We start from the raw sequence: 20,282 nt of genomic DNA, 5'->3' as shown, positions 1-20,282 counted from the left end.
GTCTCAGTAAGACAGATGGCTATGCCAGAATCCATCTGCTATAGCACTTAGCCACTTTCTAGTTAGTGAGAATGTCAATAAAAGAAGTAGCAAGGTGACCTCCACTCTGGTGCAAGCATCTCATCACATCATGAGCCCATAAACAGTCTAAAGTCTAGGCATCCTAAAGAGCAAGTACTTTCATCCCAGGAGATTAAGTAAAGTCCAACCCAAAAGTGAAAAGGAAATATATTGCTTTCTAAAGCTCCCATGCTCTCAAGAGATTATTTATTTATTTTGAGACGAAGTCTTGCTCTGTTGCCCAGGCTGGAGTGCAGTGGGGCCATCTCGGCTCACTGCAACCTCTGCCTCCCAGGTTCAAGTGAATCTCCTGTCTTAGCCTCCCAAGTAGCTGGGATTACAGGCACACACCACCATGCCCAGCTAATTTTTGTATTTTTAGTAGAGACAGGGTTTCATCATGTTGGCCAGGATGGTCTCGAACTCGTGACCTCAGGTGTCCACCTGCCTTGGCCTCCCAAAGTGCCAGGATTACAGGCATGAGCCACTACGCCCAGCCTCAAGAGATTATTTTTAAAGAACTAGAATACGCCGGGCGCGGTGGCTCACGCCTGTAATCTCAGCACTTTGGGAGGCCGAGGCGGGTGGATCACGAGGTCAAGAGATCAAGACCATCCTGGTCAACATGGTGAAACCCCGTCTCTACTAAACATACAAAAAATTAGCTGGGCATGGTGGTGCGTGCCTGTAATCCCAGCTACTCAGGAGGCTGAGGCAGGAGAATTGCCTGAACCCAGGAGGCGGAGGTTGAGGTGAGCCGTGATCGCACCATTGCACTCCAGCCTGGGTAACGAGAGCGAAACTCCGTCTCAAAAAAAAAAAAAAAAGAACTGGAATACTTCATAAAAAGTCTTACAACTCTACTGAGGAAAATCTGATTCAGAAATAGTTACTCTGTCATATCCATAGGCCAATACTCACAACTAAGGAAAAGAATACCGTACCTCAGAGTCCTCCTCATCCGAAAATAAGCCTTTTTGAGTCTTTGTCTCTGATGAGGGTTTGAGATTTTTGCTGGAAGGTAAGGTAACCTTTGATGGGGAAAACAAAAAGACAAAGAAAAATTAAGGATTAACAAATAAGATATCCAGAAAAGAGGGTTTACTCAATCAACCATTTAGAAAATGCAAGGAGTCTCTGCTGTGATAGACACCAAACCGAGGGAGCTGTTAAGAGAACAGTGAGACAAATAAAGGACACATCTGGTGTATCAGGAAGCAGGACACACTGCCTGGGTCAATCAGTGCACAGATGGGACATGTGCAGTGAGAGAGAGAGCGTAGAAAGGCAGGCTGCCCAAGGGGCCTGTCAGGTTCTGAATGCTGGGCCTTAGGTGGTCGGCAGGAGAAAGTCAGGGTTCACAGAGAGAACACAGCATGATGAGATGAACTGTAGAAAGAGGAGGGACCAGCTGTGCAGAACAGCAGCAAAAGGTCAAGCAGCCAGAAGGGCTTAAAGACTGCTGGGGACACAATGACTGGCCAAACGCAGGTCAATCTGAGCATCAAAAAGAACAATGGCCTGGCCAACATGGTCAAGCTCCATCTCTACAAAAAATATAAAAATTAGCTGGGAGTGGTGGTGTGTGCATGTAGTCCCAGCTACTTGGGAGGCTGAGACTGGAGAATCACTTGAACCCCATAGGTTTAGGCTCCAGTCAACTATGATTATGCCACTATACTCCAGCCTGGGCAACAGAGCAAGACCCTGTCTCAAAAAAAAAAAAAAAAGGAGGAAGAATGATGGTAATGGATTATCATATACACTGAAGAATAAATCCATGATCCCAAAGCAATATTAAAAATGGGGGAAGGAGTGGAAGAGAAAACTCTTTATTCAGAAGAATGCCAACTAATAAAGAACTTAAAAAACAGTGGTTTATGCCCACTAACAGGTTAACTGATTTTAGGAAAAGATCATCCATGGATTTTAAAAACACTGTATAAAAGGCTGGGAGAGAACAGATATTCATACTGTGTCCAACTATCACTTTAGAGGTCAACTTATCAATGGCAAAAGAGAACAGGGTACCTTTTCAATGAAGCAGTGTGGTGGGCACCCTAACAACCAAGTGACAAACTTGTCAGAAAGAGGCAGACAGTGAACCTGATGTGTCTTGGGAGGTGATACAACAGGAAGTGCACAACCCTGCCTGCTTGTATTCTTGCCAAAACTGCTGACCCTGAATTTAATCATAGGAAAATAATAAAGCAAATTCACAATGTCACACATTCTACAAGACAACTGGCTGGACATTCAAAAAAATGTGGGAGGTGCTGCTCCAGATTAAAGAGATCAAAGAGAGCACGACCAAATGCAATGTAGACACACTGCCTGAATCCTGGTTTTAAAAAAAAAAAAAAAAAAAAATCAAAACACACAAAAAATACTATAAATCAGGGGTCCCCAACCCCGGGCTGCAGACCAGTCCATGGCCGGTTAAGAACCCGGCCCCACAGCAGGAGGTGAGGTGAGCAGCAAGCATTACCACCTGAGCTCTGCCTCCTGTCAGATCAACCACAGCGTTAGATTCTCATAGGAGGGCAAACCCTACCGTGAACTGCGCATGCAAGTGATCTAGGTTGCAGGCTGCACTCTTCTTTATGTCCCTAATGCCAAAAAGGTTGCAGACCGCTGCTATAAATAGCATTTTGGGGACAAGAGAGGAAATTAGAATACGGACTATATTGGTGGGGAGATTTTACAAAGACATTTTGAGGCAAACTGCAGCAATTCAAATACAGACTAGATATTAAGAGTCTACTGTAGAATGACTGTTCATCTCACAGCTGTTGATAATGGCATTGTGGTTATAAGGAAGTCTTTTCAAGAGAGGCTGAATGAAATATTTAGGGGTAGAATGTCCCAATGACTACATGCAATCAGTTCCATGCAGCAAACAGTTAAAATAACTTACACGCAAATAGTTCAGGGAAAAAACAGGTATGTAACAAAGTTTACACCTATAACCCTAAGAACTGATCAATCCGGGTGGTAGTTATTTGAGTGTTCACTGCAATCTTCTTTCCACTTTCTGTTTGAAGTTCTTTAATATGAATGTGAAAGGGAACAATACTTCCCTCTGGGCTCCAGATGAATTCTTAAGATGCCCCAGATCAATGCTCCTGCATTCACTCTTCCCTCCTGCTCACCTTTTTTTCTGCTCTTGCTTTATTTTCGTCTGTCTGACTCACAGTGGCTTCTGGAAATGCTTCAACTTTTTCTTTGAATAGATCTCCTTCTTCGTCATCAAAGATATCAGCAGTGGATTGGATTTTGCCTTTAAAAAATAGCAAGGCATAAAATTACACTAAGGTCAAAAATCTACCACAAAATTTGTAGATTTAAAATTCTTCCCTCCCGAAGAATAAATAGAAAAGTTACGTTGTTACAGTAAGTGAAACTATACTCTTCCCTTGGAATTTTTCAAAGAGCATAGTAGCAGCTCAGTTGAAAACAGAACAGATAGTTTAACCATGCAGCTGACATGCTTATCCAAACAGCAGCCTCCTGTGCTTAGAGTGGCTTGGACTGGCTTAAAAGGTGAAGAAAGATCTAGAGGAAGAAAGATTATTTAAGAGGGCCACCAAGTCAATCATCTAAGCAATCTGAGAAGTGAGGGCTTGGTTCCTCCTTTTAAAAAAAAAATCAAATTATACGAAAGCAGATAAAAGCAAATACTGAAATCCCCTCATAACTCCACCTGCCTACTCGAACAAGATGGACATTGGGAACAGTTCAGCATACATGCTTCTAATTCCCCCAAAGGATATACTAATGAATTAACTTTACTTATTTACAAATAAGGCTATAAATTAGAAGATAATTTGAATAATATGTCTTACCATTTGCATTTTCCATTTAATGTACCTATAAAATCTTTCCAAGTCAACAGGCATAGACCCTTTTTTTTTTTAAACAGTCGCCAATATTCCACTGAATGGAAGGGCCATAGCTCACCCTACTGATAAATCTGAGTAATTTCCAAACTTTCACTACCATAAGCACTGCTGGACTGAGTGAGGCATATGTTGCTGAAATGAGGGCACTGGCTCATGAATGTCCAGAGACTAGGAGTTGTCAAACAAAGCAGCATCAATTTACTAGTGATTCTAAATCAGTTCTCAAAGACACCCACTAAGTGAGAGCCCTGTGGAGCAACAAAAAGCACTACTAACTTCCTTTACTGTCATCTTCACCTGGACCTGCGTGCATTCTGCATCCATTTGCACTCTTTCTAGATTAACTAGGCTTTTATTTTCCTTCACACTTCTGCTTCCATCCTTACTTTCTACACCTAACACTGAAAAAGGAGAGGAAGTCCAGACAGCGTGCTTCTAAATGCATTCTGGTTCTATCTATTCCTATTCCAACATTTTTTATTTTTTCAAGTTCCTGAAAATTATGTGCACCTTAGGGATCTACCTTTCTTTTCAGGAAAAGCAGTCAATGAATCTAAGTCTTGCTATTCCAAGTGTGATCCACAGACCACAAAGTTTGCTGGAAATGCACAATCTCAGGCCCCACCCTAGACCTACTGAATTGGAATCTTCATTTTGACAAAAGCCCCTGGGAGATTCATCTGCACATAAAAAACAAATGATTTACAGGAATGACTTCAGGGACACAGGACTTACATTTAAGAGGAAAAGAAAGGAGAATGTCAAAGTAGCCAAGGGGCTGAAAACCCCATCACAGGAGGAAAGACCAAGGCCACCTGAGCTTTTTGGCGGAGAGAAGAGAAGGTGGGAACTAAATGGCCAGCACACAACATGCTGCTCATGTAATTGACTAAGGTCTGCTGGAAGAAAGTATGATTAAAACGTTATAATTCCAAAGGTCAGAACTAGAAATTGTGAACAAAAATTATAGGGAAAAAGATTTCAGCTCTCTATAAGGAAAATAATAGTAATTAGCTTCCAGAGCAGAAAAGATTGGTTCATAAAAGAGGCCTCCCAGGCACCATAGCTATGTAAGTACAGACAACAGCTCAATGACAGGAATGCTGGAGAAGGGATCTGGTATTATAAGAGATACAAACTAGGGGAGCTTATGTCCCTTTATAGGCAACATTTTTTTTTCTGGCTGAAGTACCAGAAACAGAGGCAGAAACAGGTACCCGTCTTGGAAGATTTGCTGCAGGGTGCTGAGAAAAAGTCGTCATCACCATCATCATCAAAGAGGCCAGTGGGAGGTGGAAGGTATGGGCTTTTTCTTGGAATGGGCTGCTCAGGCTTTTGGGGCTCCTTCAATGATGAAATGGAGACAGCACCAAACACATCTGTGTCTCCTGTGGGCAGAGGGACAAGACAGCCACAGCTGTGAGCCAGTGTGAACCTGTTGACTTTACAGAAAAAATTACCACCCACCAAGAACTTTTCATTTCAGTTAATTCACAAAATGCATCAACAGGGCCCAATAACCTCCATCCATTACTGCTACAGAACATCCCACAATGCAGAATCACCAGGTCACTCAAACACAGAAAAGTCCAAGGCCACTGAGCTCTAGGAGAATAAGAGCTAACATGAGTAGATGAGCTCTTTCTATAAGCTGCTCAAAGCCCTTTGAAGCTCCCAGGTGCTTCCTTGTCTCCAGCCAGGCTTTAGAAGATGATAATTTTAAAAATGAAAAAACAGTATTTGTGTTCTTTTAAGAAAACAAACCTTAAGTTATATTACCTAAAAATACAGAAACAGCTCCTGCTGGGATTTTCTTTCCAGGTTTGGATGATAAAGACTCTAGAATGAAATAGCAAGAGATAACCATTTTACAAGGAAAATAACTTTCCTTGCAATTTTCTTCCTGAAATATATGCAATGTAATATATGCAGTTAGTACCAGACGTTTTGAAACTAATTTTTCCTAAACAAGCCATTTTAAAATGCTTTAGTATTTTCCTCTCTACCAATGTCAGGACTTTTTTTCTTGACTCCTCCTCAATCTCCATCACTCCCCTTCCTAAAAAAAGGACTTTTTTCTTTTGGAATTAACACAATCCAAGCTATGACTCCCATGGAAGAGCATGCTGACTGTGATCAAGCCACAATAGTGGGTCGGCTGGGGAACACCAAGGGAGGTAGTGAGCACCACTGGCGGAGGCAGGGACAGCATGACCAGGGCTCCCCCAAACAGTTCCAGCTCTACCCATTCCAGTTGGATAAAAATGAACAAGTAAAAAGGAACAGCAAAAATGTGTGAGTCATCAGTAGGAAAAAAAAGAAGACAGCCGGGTGAGGTGGCTCATGCCTATAATCCCAGCACTTTGGGAGGCTGAGGCGGGTGGATCATGAGGTCAAGAGATCAAAAACATCCTGGCCAACATGGTGAAACCCTGTCTATACTAAAAATACAAAAACTAAAAAAAGAAAAAAAGAAAAAAGACAATAAGAGCAAAGAGGGAAACCAAGCAAGTCACCTCTGCCAAACCATGGACAGCAGAAAGCAGAGGGCAGCCAGGTAAGCAGTCAGCACAGCAAGCACAAGGAGCGGCCCACGAGGCCCAGCTCTGATGCGTGTGCCCAGGAGACGCGGAGCTTAAAATCACTAATTCTCAAGTCCCGAGAATTACCACAAACCTAATTGAGTAACATTTGTAAGTTAAGAAATAGATTTATATTTGTGCTTTTTAAAAACTACACAGATGGGTCATGTGCAGTGGCTCAGGCCTGTAATCCCAGCACTTTGGGAGGCTAAGGTGGGTAATAACTTGAGGATAGGAGTTTAAGACCAGCCTGTCCAACTGTCCAACATGGTGAAACCTTCCTGTCTCTACTAATATATACATATATATATATATATATATATATATATATATATATATATATATATAACTAAGGTCTGCTGGAAGAAAGTGTATATAAAACTTTACAGATGATTTTAATGCACACTGGGTTGGGGAATTACTGGTCTCCAACTTATATGCAGAATGTTAAAAATGTTTCTTTAAATTAAACTTCATTAAATGAAAACCATTCTCAACATTGCTCTAGGGTACTTTTCTTGTCTGACTTTTGATGAGTTCTCCTAACAAAGAGGCAAGACTGTGATGTGGGTTTGCAGATGGTACTCTGTTTTTTCCAGGACATGAATTAGTGAAGATGAATTACTTTCAACTGGACCAAGGTCAAAATAACAGCTTCCTGCTCAACGCAGAAACAAGACTTGGGAACAACCTCGGGGTTCCATCTCCTAATGAGAAAGACACTTTTGGAACTCTGCGCACTGAGACGCAGTTGGCCAGCCCCCAGCTTACCCTCCTTAACAGAGGCTTCAGCTTGTCGATCCTGGGGGGCTTCCGTGAAGAAGTCACTCTGGTTGTAATAACGTATATGACAAAGGATTAAAAAAAAAAAAACAGGAGAAAGCATAGCTGCATTTGAGGATTTCTAAGGAAAAGTAACCTATAAGATTTAAAACTACGTATTTACTATGCTCCCAGAAAATCAGTTGCAAAGTGATAACTACGGCAAAACCAGACCCTAAAATAATTTAGGCCAGGTGTGGTGACTCACACCTGTAATCCCAGCACTTTGGGAGGTCTGTCCAGGAATTAAATACAAAGATGAAAGATAACAGATAAGAGAAGAAACAATCACCTAGTAAATTATTCACACTAACAAGTGCACATCTTCTCCTCACCTAACAAAGGATAGAAGAATACGGTATTTCTCACTCTGAGATTCTTAGTTCAAAATGTCCCAAAATCTGAAAATAGAAACAACTTCCAACTGAGAAGCTGTTTACTCCCACTAAAGAAACAAAGCATATTTCTTCCTTGTGAACCCGATACAGCTGCAGGGAGTGTCGCTGGGTACCATGGACTCACCTCCTCATCCTCATCATCAAAGAGCCCCTTGCCCCCACTAAACAGGCCACCTCGAGAGCCAAATGGTGAGAAGTCCTCATCGGTCAGCTTAGGGGGTGCGAATAAGTTATCCTCTTCATCTAGCAAACAGAAAGCAATGTTTTGCAGGGAGCATTAAAGATGGGTCTGGAACCCAGATTCCCGGGTTGGCATCTGCAACATCTCCAAACTGGCAAGGAGTTTATCTGACCCTATTTAACAAAGTGTGAGGCAGTCTGATGAATTTCACACTAAACCCCTGGCATAGTCCACTGATGCCCTCAAAAGGCCCTGTGGGCCCCCACTCTCAAATATGTCAATGCTTGCAGCAGAGAGCATTCATTCTCTAGGCCAGCATCCTTGATCTAGATTTACTTTGAAGGAAGTATTAGGGTCAGATGCCATATTCAAGACCCATTTCCCCAACAATCTGGGGGGAGGAAGGGTAGACTAAACAAAGGGATCTGCAGACTGACACAGGGGCAAGTGGAATGCAGCAGACATGACTGCTTAATATGAAAAGGCCTGATATATTCCTTATAAACAAATGCTAGAGATCCCTAAGTTTCTGTACTTCTAGAGAATTCTAGAAAGACAAGACATGATTGCTCTAAAATCTAATAAATCAAATATTTACAGGCATTTTTAGTCCATACCCCATCTCCTCCCAGCACCCCAAAACATGCTTTCAGAGGCTAAAAAAAGTAAATGGAGACAGACCCATTTGTCAGAGGGAAAACAGCATGCAAAGCAGTACTTTATGAATTATGTAAGCAACATACCTGAGTCAAAAGTCTCCTAAATTAATAGAATTGATGGAAAAGGCCCACCGTCTGAAGTTCTCCTTTCCTTCTTCTCTTTCAGTGTCTTCCGAGGTTTTGCTTCTCCTGAGGATAAGGCTTGAAAAGCATAGGTCACAGTTTTAATAGTACTAAGTCCTCCCTCAGTATACACATCCTGTTTCTCTACAAGTCTGTCATCCTCATAACTCATAGCTAAGAACAAGACAACTGCCTTCCATCTCAGCTTCACCAGAGCATTGAACCCCCTGCCCTGCCCGTGGTAGGCACTCAAGAGTCTCTTTGTAAGGCAGAAGGCTTCTGCTTTCATACCAGCTCATGTGCGTATCAGAATCATATTTGTTGAAAGAATTATTATGCTAACTTTCTACCCTGTTATATAACTAGAATGTGCTATTATATAGTACATTCTTATTTGTTCAAAATACAGGAGTAAATATTCAGCCAGGAATTCTTAAGCTGTTGCCTATGGTTCTCTGGAGTTTCCATTAATCCCCTGAAATTATATGTAAAGTATTATCTAGATGTGTACACATACATTTTGCTTGTGGGTCCACAGCGTTCAGTTATCAAAAGGAGTTCATTAACCAAAAAAGGAGTAAGCGCTACAATTTAAGCCTCTTCTGCATTTGTAGTTACTAATAAAAAGGGAAACCTGCTTTTGGTGAAGCCAGCAGAAGGCCCTGCACTACCCCTCCCCTACTTCTTGTCAATGTGGCTGGGGCTCACTTGTTGGCTCCTCGTCCACTCGGCCCACGGCGTCACCCTTGATGCGGGCAGCCAGCTCATTAGCAAATGATGTACGTCTGCTTCTTTTCTACAGCAGGAGAAATCAAAAGAGTCACTTTTTTGTAAAAAAGCAGTACACTTCACTTTTGGACACCTAAAAACATTATGTATACAAGAGCAAAGAAATTCAACTGAGGAAAAAACAGTGTAATTAAATGAATTTAAACATGTACACTATACATATGTACACTATACAGCTCACCCAAGGAATAGGACTCATAAAATGTTCCTTCAAAGAGAGACGTTCTTTGCTTTTCTTACTTTTATAGTACTTCACTTTAATACTTAAAAATCTAAATAAGAAAATAAGAATAAGCTGCATGGGGAGAAAGACAGGAGCACTAGGGTCTTGAAACTCTGGAACCACACATATTCTGAATGATTTGACTCATAAAATCATAACATCTGGACAGGAAAGTGGTACTTGCAATTTGAGATGCTCGCCATTATCTTCTGAAGTGTAAATGAAATGAGAAATATGCAAAAATGAGAGTGATACAAAGTAAGTGACAATACAAGAAACAAGTCATCAGTGCTAAAACCCTGCCAAGCAACAGCAACTACAGTCTTCCTTACAGGTCCAGTATTTTCTTCAATGTCCTCAATATCTTCCTCCTTCTTCTCGGAGTCAGCAAAAAGGTCACAACCATCATCATCCTCTTCTTCATCACTCATTTGTGTCGTGTGCTAAGAGTATAAAATAATCAGATTAGAACCATTAGATAGTCACCAAGCTGAAGAAGAGATATTGTCACTTAGCCTTTAGGCTCCTCCTTCAAAGAGGTAACAGCTTTTTAAAATAATAATCATAATTATGATGCAGCAAGTTATGAAGCAGCAGATAAGCTGGAACAAATAATACACAAGCTTTACTTGGAATCTAAATAAAAATATATTATTTAATAAGACTGTAACAACAAGAATAAAAAAAGCAAAATATTGAAATATCAAAACTGGTTGTTACTAGAGAAATATTTTTATTTTTGAGAAGGAGTTTCACTCTTGTTGCTCAGGCTGGAGTGCAACGGGGTGATCCTGGCTCACTGCAACCTCCATTTCCTGGGTTCAAGGGACTCTCCTGCCTCAGCTTCCTGAGTAACTGGGATTACAGGTACCTGCCATCACAGCTGGCTAATTTTTGTATTTTTGGTAGAAACAGGGTTTCACCATGCTGGCCAGGCTGGTCTCAAACTCCTGATCTCAAGTGATCCGCCCACCTTGGCTTCCCATAGTGCTGGGATGACAGGCATGAGCCACCGTGCCTGGCCTAATACCAGAGAAATAGAAACAAAATCAGCATAGTCTGACCTTAGTAAGAATACTGAGTAATAGTTAAAAGGTAAAAGTTGTAACAACTAGAGAGCCATCCAAGGTAGGTCACGCAAAAAAGTGCAGAATAACAAATCCAGCATGATACCACCTCTGCATACACTATAGCATTTCTGTGGAAACAGGTGCATTTACAAAAGCAAAGAGAAAGACCTGGAAAGACATGCTCCCAGAGCATGACCCCAGTTACCTCTGAAGAGTATACAGAGAAGGAAAGAACTGGAAGGCTCAAACTTAGCCTCATCTGTTAAGTTCTAATTTTTCCAAAGGTATATACTACTATGTATAATTAGAAATTTTTTTTTTCAATGTTTGAATCAACAAACTGTGCCAGGCATGTTACTAAAAGCACTTTATTACCTAATTTAATCCTTACAACTTTGAGGTTGGCCGCAGCACACAGAACCAACCTGTTGCATAAGCAGGTGTTTTTAATCACTATATTGTACTGTTTTGAAACACTGTTTGTGGTCAGGCGTGGTGACTCATGCCTGTCATCCCAGCACTTTGGGAGGCCAAGACGAGTGGATCACCTGAGGTTACGAGTTCAAGATTAGCCTGGCCAACATGGTGAAACCCCGTCTCTACTAAAAATACAAAAATTAGCTGGATGTGGTGGCAGGCACCTGTAATCCCAGCTACTAGGGAGGCTGCGACTGAAGAACTGCTTGAACCTGGGAGGTGGAAGTTGCAGTGAGCCGAGATCACGCCACTGCACTCCAGTCTGGGCAACAAGAGTGAAACCCTGTCTCAAAAAAATAAAAAAGAAAGAAAGAAAGAAAAACTGTTTGTGGCCAGGCATGGTGACTCACACCTGTAATCCCAGCACTTTGGGAGGCTGAGGCAGGCAATCACCTGAGGTCAGGAGTTCAAGATCAGCCTGGCCAACGTGGCGAAACCCCATCTCCACTAAAAATATAAAAACTAGCTGGGCATGGTGGCGCATGCCTATAATCCCAACTACTTGGGAGTCTGAGGCACGAGAATCACTTAAACCCAGAAGGTGGAAGTTGCAGTGAGCCAAGATCGTGCCACTGCACTCCAGCCTGGGGGACAGAGCGAGACTCAGTTTCCAAAAAAAAGAAAAACTGTCTATATTTGCAGATTTTAATGGGAAATTCCATAGAAACAAATATCCTATGAAGAAAGACTGATTATTAAAATTATAAAGACCAACCACATTTATGAATACAACCAGAAAAATACAGTACCAACCAGAAAATACAAAATCCTTTATTTGATAGTTAAACATTTTTGTGAAAAAAATATTTCCCAGTTAAGAAATTGAAATGCAAATTTTTAGCAAAAAAAAAATTTTAAATCATCACCCCAGTGATGAGATTGGAGGAAAATCAACATGCATAATCTGTAATTTAGAAGGTCCACCAGACATTAAGAGTTATGTTAATAATTCTATACCACTTTATTCTGAAGAAACAGTTCACAGAAGCAAAGGATTTCTATGTATGAAAATATTGGCTGGGTATGGGGCTCACACCTGTGATCTCAGTACTCTGGGAGGCTGACTGGGTGGATTGCCTGAGCGCAGGAGTTCTAGACTAGCCTAGGAAACATGGGGAGACCCCGTCTCTACTAAAAATACAAAAAATTAGTCGGGCGTGGTGACATACACCTTAGTCCCAGCTACTCAGGGAGGCTGAGGCATAAGAATGGTTTGAACCCTGGAGGCAGAGACTGCAGTGAGCCAAGATCACACCACTGTACTCCAGCCTGGGCAACAGAGTCAGACTCTGTCTCAAAAAAAGAAAAGAAAATATTGAATACATTGTTACATCAAAAATAAAACTCTTTATACATTTAGAGACTATGACAGTATCATATTTAGTAAGTTTAAAAGTATATAGCAAAGACTATACAAAGCAAACTGCAAAGACTTTTTTAAATAAGGAGGCCGGGCGTGGTGACTCATGCCTGTAATCCCAGCACTTTGGGAGGCCGAGACAGGTGGATCATCTGAGATCAGGAGTTCGAGACCAGCCTGGCCAACATGGTAAAACCCCATCTCTAATAAAAACACAAAAAAATTAGCTGGCATGGTGGTGGGCGCCTGTAATTCCAGCCACTCAGGAGGCTGAGGCAGGAAAATTGCTTGAATCCTAGAGGCAGAAGTTGCAGTGAGCTGACGTCGCACCATTGCACTCCAGCCTGGCCGCCAAGAGCAAACCTCCATCTCAAAAAATAAAATAAAATAAGGAAACATTTATGAAATGTTAACATAAAAGGGCAGAAAATAAAATATGCATACTATGAAAACAATATGCCCTTAGATATTCAAAAATTAAGATAACTGTACTAAGACAGTAGGGTCAGAAGTTTTCATCTTGTGAATATTCATTAATGTCACTACTAGCTTGTCTCCAGTTTTAAAACAGGAGAGGGGACAAGGAGAGGGGGACTCAGGAGAGGGACTCATGCAAAGCAATTCAGTTTGGGTAACTGAGTCTTCTTTTAGAGGCTCTGTTTTCCAATTTGTTTTTTACTTCTTTGTTTTCTAAGAAAATGAAGATAAACTATAAAGGAAAATTGGGAAAAAATATACAAAGGAAATAGCCTAAATACATGAAATGCCTAAAGGAAAATAAGTTGTATACTGAAAAAATCCTCACTTAGTCATAAATAAAATTCAAAAGTAATTTTTTTTTTTTTTTTTTTTTTTTTTTTTTTTGAGAGAGAGAATAGGAAGGAGGAAAAAGGAAGAGAAAGAGAGAGAGAGAATGGGGAGGTGGGAGAAGGAAAAGAAAGAGGGAGAGAGAATGGGAGTATTGCTTTCTTGCTCAGGCTAGAATGCAATTTAGTAATGGGTATTGAAAACCTCTTTTATACTGATAATATACTTAATGATGTAGTCAGGAAGGAATAAGGGAAGAAGATAACAAACAAACAGCCAACCAATATTTAATTTAAACCTATGAAATGCTATGCGATTACTGAGGAGTGATTTACTTCCAATTATATAGTCACCTTTGGAATAGGTGTGAGGTGGTAATGTATGTTTTGTGTATTTGAAGTGGAGAGTTCTATAAATGTTTATTAAGTTTACTTGTTCTGGGTCTGAGTTCAAGTTCTGAATATCCTTGTTAATTTTCTATCTCGTTGATCTATAGAATCGTTAGCTCTTCTTGTTGCATTGATCCTTTTGCCATTATGTAATGTCATTCCTCGCCTCTTTTGATCTTTGTTGCTTTAAAGTCTACTTTATCAGAGGCGAGAATTGCATCTCCTGCTTTTTGTTTATTAGTTTATTTTTACTCTCTGTTTGATTGGTAAATCTTCCTCCTTCTCTCTGAGTCTTTGTGTATTGTTGCATGTAAGATGGGCCCGGATGCAGCATACCGATGGGTTTTGGCTTTTTATCCAATTAAAATATATATAAGTTTAATACCGGCGTTTGATGCTAGCTGGCTGTTTTGCCCATTAGTTGATGTAAATTTTTTATTGTGTTAAAGTTCTTTGCTTTTTGATGTATTTTTGGAAAGGCTGATTTTGGTTGTTCCTTTATATGTATAGTGCTTCTTTCAGAAGCTCTTGTAAAGCAGGCCTGGTGGTGGTGAAGTCTCTAAGTACTTGTTTGTTCGCAAAAGATTTAATTTTTCCTTCGCTCATAAAGCTTAGTTTGGCTGGATAGGAAATTCTGGGTTGAAAGTTCTTTTCTTTAAGGATGTTAAATATTGGTCCCCACTCTTTTCTGGCTTGTAGGGTTTCTGCTGAGAGATCTGCTGTAAGTCTGATAGGTTTCCCTTTATGGGTAACCTGACCTTTCTCTCTGGCTGCCCTTAGTATTTTCTCCTTCATTTCAACCCTAATAAATCTGGCGATTATGTGCCTTGGGGTTGGTCTTCTTGAAGAATATCTTTGTGGTGTTCTCTGTATTACCTGGAGTTGAATATTACCCTGCCTTGTCAGGTTGGGAAAATTTTCCTGAATGATATCCTGAAGAGTATTTTCCAACTTGGATTCATTCTCTTTGTCACATTCAGGTACACCTATCAAACGTAAATTAGGTCTTTTCACATAGTCCCATATTTCCTGGAGACTTTGCTCATTCCTTTTCATCCTTTTTTCTGCATTCTTGTCTTCTCGTTTCATTTCACTGAGCTGGTCCTTGACTTCTGATATACTTCCTTCTGCTTGATCAATTCGACTGTTTAAACTTGTGCATGCTTCACGAAGTTCTCGTGTTGTGTTTTTCAGCTCCATCAATTCACTTATATTCTTCTCTAAATTGTCCATTCTCGTTAACATTTCGTCAAACCTTTTTTCAAGGTTCTTAGTTTCTTTGCATTGGGTTAGAACAAGTTCTTTTAATTCACAGAAGTTTCTTATCACCCACGTTTTGAAACCTGCTTCTGTTATTGGAACACAGGTGTAATCTATTAAGCCTTGTTCCGTTACTGATGAGGAATTGCAATCCCCTGTAGAGGGAGAGGCATTCTGATTTTGAGTATTCTCTACCTTCTTACGCTGGTTTCTTCCCTTCATTATATATTTGTCCGTCTGTCGTCTTTATAATTACCGACTTTCTAACTGGGTCTCTGACGTCCAACTTGTTGATTCCCTGCGCCGAAATCTGAGCAATCCACTGAGCCGGCCAAAACAGCGGTGTTAAGATTGATGGTGCTTTTCTGCCCGGGAATATCCGGACTCTGCACCAAGAACTGGCGTGCTAAGGCACCAGCAAAACCGCCACGCCGGCCACAAGAGTCGCCCTGGCGACCCGTGGAGCTCCTCCACTGGGAATCTCCTGGTCCGTGAGCAACTAATATTCGTCTGAAAGTGTGGGGTCCTCTCGTTCTTTGTGCTTTCACTGGGAGGTACGTGCCCGAGCTGCTAATCATCAGCCATCTTGGATCTCTCTCCCAAAAGTAATTTTAATATACATACTATGCTTCAATTAAAATGTAAAAACAAAGTCATTTCCTTTTTTTTTTTTTTTTTTTTTTTTTTTTTTTGCGACGGAGTTTCGCTCGTTACCCAGGCTGGAGTGCAATGGCGCGATCTCGGCTCACCGCAACCTCCACCTCCTGGGTTCTGGCAATTCTCCTGCCTCAGCCTCCTGAGTAGCTGGGATTACAGGCACGTGCCACCGTGCCCAGCTAATTTTTTGTGTTAGTAGAGACGGGGTTTCACCATGTTGACCAGAATGGTCTCGATCTCTTGACCTTGTGATCCACCCGCCTCGGCCTCCCAAAGTGCTGGGATTACAGGCTTGAGCCACCACGCCCGGCCAACAAAGTCATTTCAACACATGAGCCTTACCCGGTTTTGATCATTGTCACTATGATTGGCAAAATCTTCATCTGACTCCTTCGGAGGGGAAAAAAAGGCTTTGTTGTTAAACAGGCTTTACTTCGAAGCACAGAAATGATTTCAGGTCTAAGTCTCTGGGCCAGGCTGATTCCATGTCAAATGGAGAAAAAGCTCTGACACTCAGTCTTTGTACTGACTACTGGTCACCTTAAGTATCAAGGTGCAGGTAGTGGGGCAGCTGGCAATATTGTCAAGGATTGTTCCAGTTAACATGTTATTGTTGTGGCTCACTTAAATGCCTCTAACAATTTGCTCACATCACCTGCACTTTCAACTCTTGCCTTTGGATTTAAAGTAAGAACTGCACATTAAACTAACTAAATTATCGAAAGTCAGTTTGTATTATTTTACATTTTGGACTATACTGTCTCTAGTTCCTCTTGATAGGACAAATACTTCATTAGGCCTAAGAAGGTAACATGAGTATTTGCTACCAGCAATTTAGTAAAGACCTACATCCATGGCTAAAAGCAAGGGATTCAGCTAATAGTTACTTAAGAAAGCTTATTTCCGGCTGTCAGGTTTTTCTTTGTACGGCTGGAAGAAGGGCAGGGGAGGGAGAGTGTAGAAAGGGAGACCAATCAGAAGAGAAAAGCACACACACAACACTGTCTCCTTTCGGAAACCCCATACTCAAGGACTCTCCTTCAACATGGCTGTGTCCCTTGCAATAATGAATATCCCATCTAAAGAACAACTGCAGATTCAACTGTGGTCAAGGCCCACAGACTCAAACGCCAGACTAGGAAATGAGATTATGCTCTGTGGATATGAAGGCGCTAGAAGCAGCAGCAAAATAGAATGTATGTGGTTGCCTTCAGCATATCCTGCTCTACGTTTTACAGTTGACGAAAGTTCTAAATGTGTGTATTTTTTTTCTTAGAATTGTTCAAAGACAGAATATACTCAAGACTATATCCCAGGCAGAGATTCCACCAAAACATCTAAGCTGTCCTTCTCAAAAATATACTGGGTGAAGAAGGAATTTGGTGTCAAGGTGGGAGGTAGGATAACAGTGAAACAGATTATAGGAGCTTTCCTGATTATTGTACATAAGGCAAAAAGGAAATCTAACCCTAGATTAAAAGAACTCAGAATGTGGCTTCTATCACTGTTAAAAGCTTTATGGAAACAGATTACAAATTCACAGTTGTTATTTACTTAGCCTGCTAGGCCCATCTTAAGCTTGCTGCCCACCGTGACCTGGTCATACCAAACAGCCCTTACCTCTTCTTCTTTCTCTTCCTCACTGTCCACAATACTGCCACGATCACTGCCTACAGAGCCTTCTGTTGAGAAGAGAGATAAGGGTCACCACACCAATATTCACAAGAAAATGTCCTTAGCTCCTTCTCAAAATCACAAACCACCATACAAGAGCAACACGGAGATCTTGATAAAACCATCGATACCCATTTACTGGAATTAAAAGTGTCTTCATTATGGTAAGGAATTAGATATTTATGTAGTCTTTAAGTATCTCTCCTCAAAAAATATTATTCATTACAAAGAAAAAAAAACTGGCCTGTACTCTTTACAGATGTCAAGGTCATAAAAAGCAAAGAAAGGCTGTAACAGCATCAGACTAAAAGATAACTGGAGATTTGACAACTAAATGTGGTAACCGGCCCTGGATAGAGTCCTAGACCAGAGAACAAAAGAGAGAGACTGTAAAGGGTGCCACTGGGACAAATGGCAAAATGCGAACATAGCAGATTGGATAACAGATAATGTCCTGGCTTTTGCAATTCTACTATAGTTATACAAGAGATGCCCTTGTTCTTAGAAAACACACACAGAGGATCACCTGAGGTCAGGAGTTTGAGACCAACCTGGCAAACATAGTAAAGCCCCGTCTCTACTAAAAATACAAAAATTAGCCAGGTATGGTGGCGGGTGCCTGTAATTCCAGCTACTCAGGAGGCTGAGGTAGGACAATTGCTTGAACCTGGGAGGTGGAGGTTGCAGTGAGCCAAGATTGTGCCACTGCACTCCCTGGGTGACAAGAACGAAACTAGCTCAAAGAAAAAAAAAAGAAAGAAAGAAAACGCACACAGAAACATTTAGACGTAATGGCATGAATATTGTCTCCCAAATAGGTTCAAGACAAAATATTATGTATATGTAGAGAACAATAAAACAAATGTAGTGAAAAGTTAACTGGTAAACCCGAGTACAGGGTATACGTGAGTTCTTTAATCTTAAAACTTTAAAGTTTGAAATTATTTTAAAATAAAAAAAGAAATGTTAAAACTAACAAATTATTTGGTGAAGAAAAGTACCTTCACTGGACAGCTCTCCAAGACCTACATCTTCTTGTTCCATGAACAGCTTTGACCCAATGAGATACGGTAAAGGACGATCAACGTATACATCCTGTACACCAGGAAAGGAATAAGCCGTCAAACGTTTCGGTTGAAAACAAACTTACATGTGCCACCTGACATCCTGGTCCATCTGACTACCCGAAACAAGCTACATAACAAAGGAGGAGAATAAGAAACAAAGCAGGACTAAAAGTTAAAAATAAAAAAAATTCTTTTTTTTTTTTTTTGAGACAGAGTCTCACTCTGTCATCCAGGCTGGAGTGCAGTGGTGCAATTGCAGCTCACTGCAACCTCCCCCTCCCGGTTCAAGCGATTCTTCTGCTTCAGCCTCCCGAGTAGCTGGGACTACAGGAGGCTGCCACCACGCCCGGCTAATTTTTTTCTATTTTTAGTAGAGATGGGATTTCACCATGTTAGCCAGGATGGTTTCCTGAACTTGTGATCCGCCCGCCTCAGCCTCCCAAAGTGCTGGGATCACAGGCATGAGCCACTGCGCCCAGCCAAAAACTTCTTTATTTCACTGATTTTTTAAAAAGTCAAATCCTAGGTAAAAATGCCAAGGTAAGGCTAGGCGCCATGGCTCATGCCTGTAATCCCAGAAGTTTGGAAGGCCAAGGCGGATGGATCACTTGAAGTCAGGAGTTTGAGAACAGCCTGGCCGACATGGTGAAATCCCATCTCTACTAAAAATACAAAAAATTAGCCAGGCGTGGTAGCGTGCCCCTTAGTCCCAGCTACTTGGGAGGCAGAGGCATGAGAATCACTTAAGCCTGGGAAGTGGAGGTTGCAGTGAGCCAAGATCATTTTTGCACTCTAGCCTGGGCAATAATCGTGAAACTATCTCAAAAAAAAAAAAAAAAAAAAAAAAGGCAAGATAAAGCTGAATCACACAGAATCTCCCTCTCCAAGGGCCGGATTAACAAAATTTAACAAAAATGGCAAAAGCCTACCAAAAGTTTATCAGCAGCAAGCAAACAGGGAAAAGGGTGCAACCTCCTAGTATAACGTCCAGGAGGAGGAGGACCAAGGAAAGAAACTGAACCTTCTGGAGAGCTGTCCTCTAAAAAGCAGTACTAATGAGTGAAAATATATATTTTTTAATATAAAAATAGATTAGGCCAGGTGCAGTGGCTCATGCCTGTAATCCCAGCACTTTGGGATGCTGGGTTGGGTGGATCACTTGAGGTCAGGAATTCAAGACCAGCCTGGCCACCATGGTGAAACCCTGTCTCTACTAAAAATACAAAAATTAGCCAGTGTTATGGTGCATGTCTGTAATCCTAGCTACTCAGAAGGCTGAGGCGGAGAATCACTTAAACCCAGGAGACAGAAGCTGCAGTAAGCTGAGATTATGCCACTGTACTCCAGCCTGGGCAACAAGAGTGAAACTCTGTCTCAAAAAAAAAAGTAGAATCAAGAAAGTGCTCCACGCTTGGACAGCCTCCTACCTCCACTGGTGGAGGAAAAGCTGCCCTGTGCCCTGTAAGGCATTGCCCTTTGACAATAATAACTCTTCCTTGTCAAAGGACCCTGGAGCAGGGGAGAATAATTCTGATGTTTCATACAAGAACAGAAAGATTGGGAGGGTTAATGTAAAGGGTCAACGATGTCACAGCAACCAATGGAGTATAAAGCAAAGACAGCGTGAATTTGGACTAATTCTCACTGACTCAGAGATATTCCCAAATCCTCCTATAAAAGAAAAGTGTACCTGCACAACTTTTCTGCCAGGGGAAAAAAAAGAGAAAGCACTGTGTGTCTTGGAAGTATCAAGTGTGGGGCTGGGCGCGGTGGCTCACGCCT

General features: G+C 41.3%; 1 protein-coding gene across 1 annotated transcript in view; it reads right to left on the bottom strand.

Moving 5' to 3' along the window:
- Positions 1–20,282, bottom strand: part of LOC105734327 (WASH complex subunit 2A-like) — a 51,017-nt gene that overhangs the window by 16,790 nt on the left and 13,945 nt on the right. Inside the window, 12 exon segments of the mRNA XM_064383194.1 lie at positions 1,005–1,091; positions 3,213–3,340; positions 5,180–5,350; positions 5,742–5,801; positions 7,316–7,373; positions 7,889–8,007; positions 8,737–8,805; positions 9,436–9,523; positions 10,072–10,182; positions 16,102–16,149; positions 17,380–17,441; positions 18,435–18,528. Coding sequence (XP_064239264.1) covers positions 1,005–1,091; positions 3,213–3,340; positions 5,180–5,350; positions 5,742–5,801; positions 7,316–7,373; positions 7,889–8,007; positions 8,737–8,805; positions 9,436–9,523; positions 10,072–10,182; positions 16,102–16,149; positions 17,380–17,441; positions 18,435–18,528 — 1,095 coding nt within the window.

Source organism: Aotus nancymaae, unplaced genomic scaffold, assembly GCF_030222135.1.
Source record: "Aotus nancymaae isolate 86718 unplaced genomic scaffold, 86718_ANA_hifiasm-v0.15.2.pri h1tg000003l, whole genome shotgun sequence".
Classification (NCBI taxonomy): Eukaryota; Metazoa; Chordata; class Mammalia; order Primates; family Aotidae; genus Aotus; species Aotus nancymaae.
Note: the sequence above shows the minus strand (reverse complement) of the source record. Positions and strands in the feature narration are given on the sequence as shown.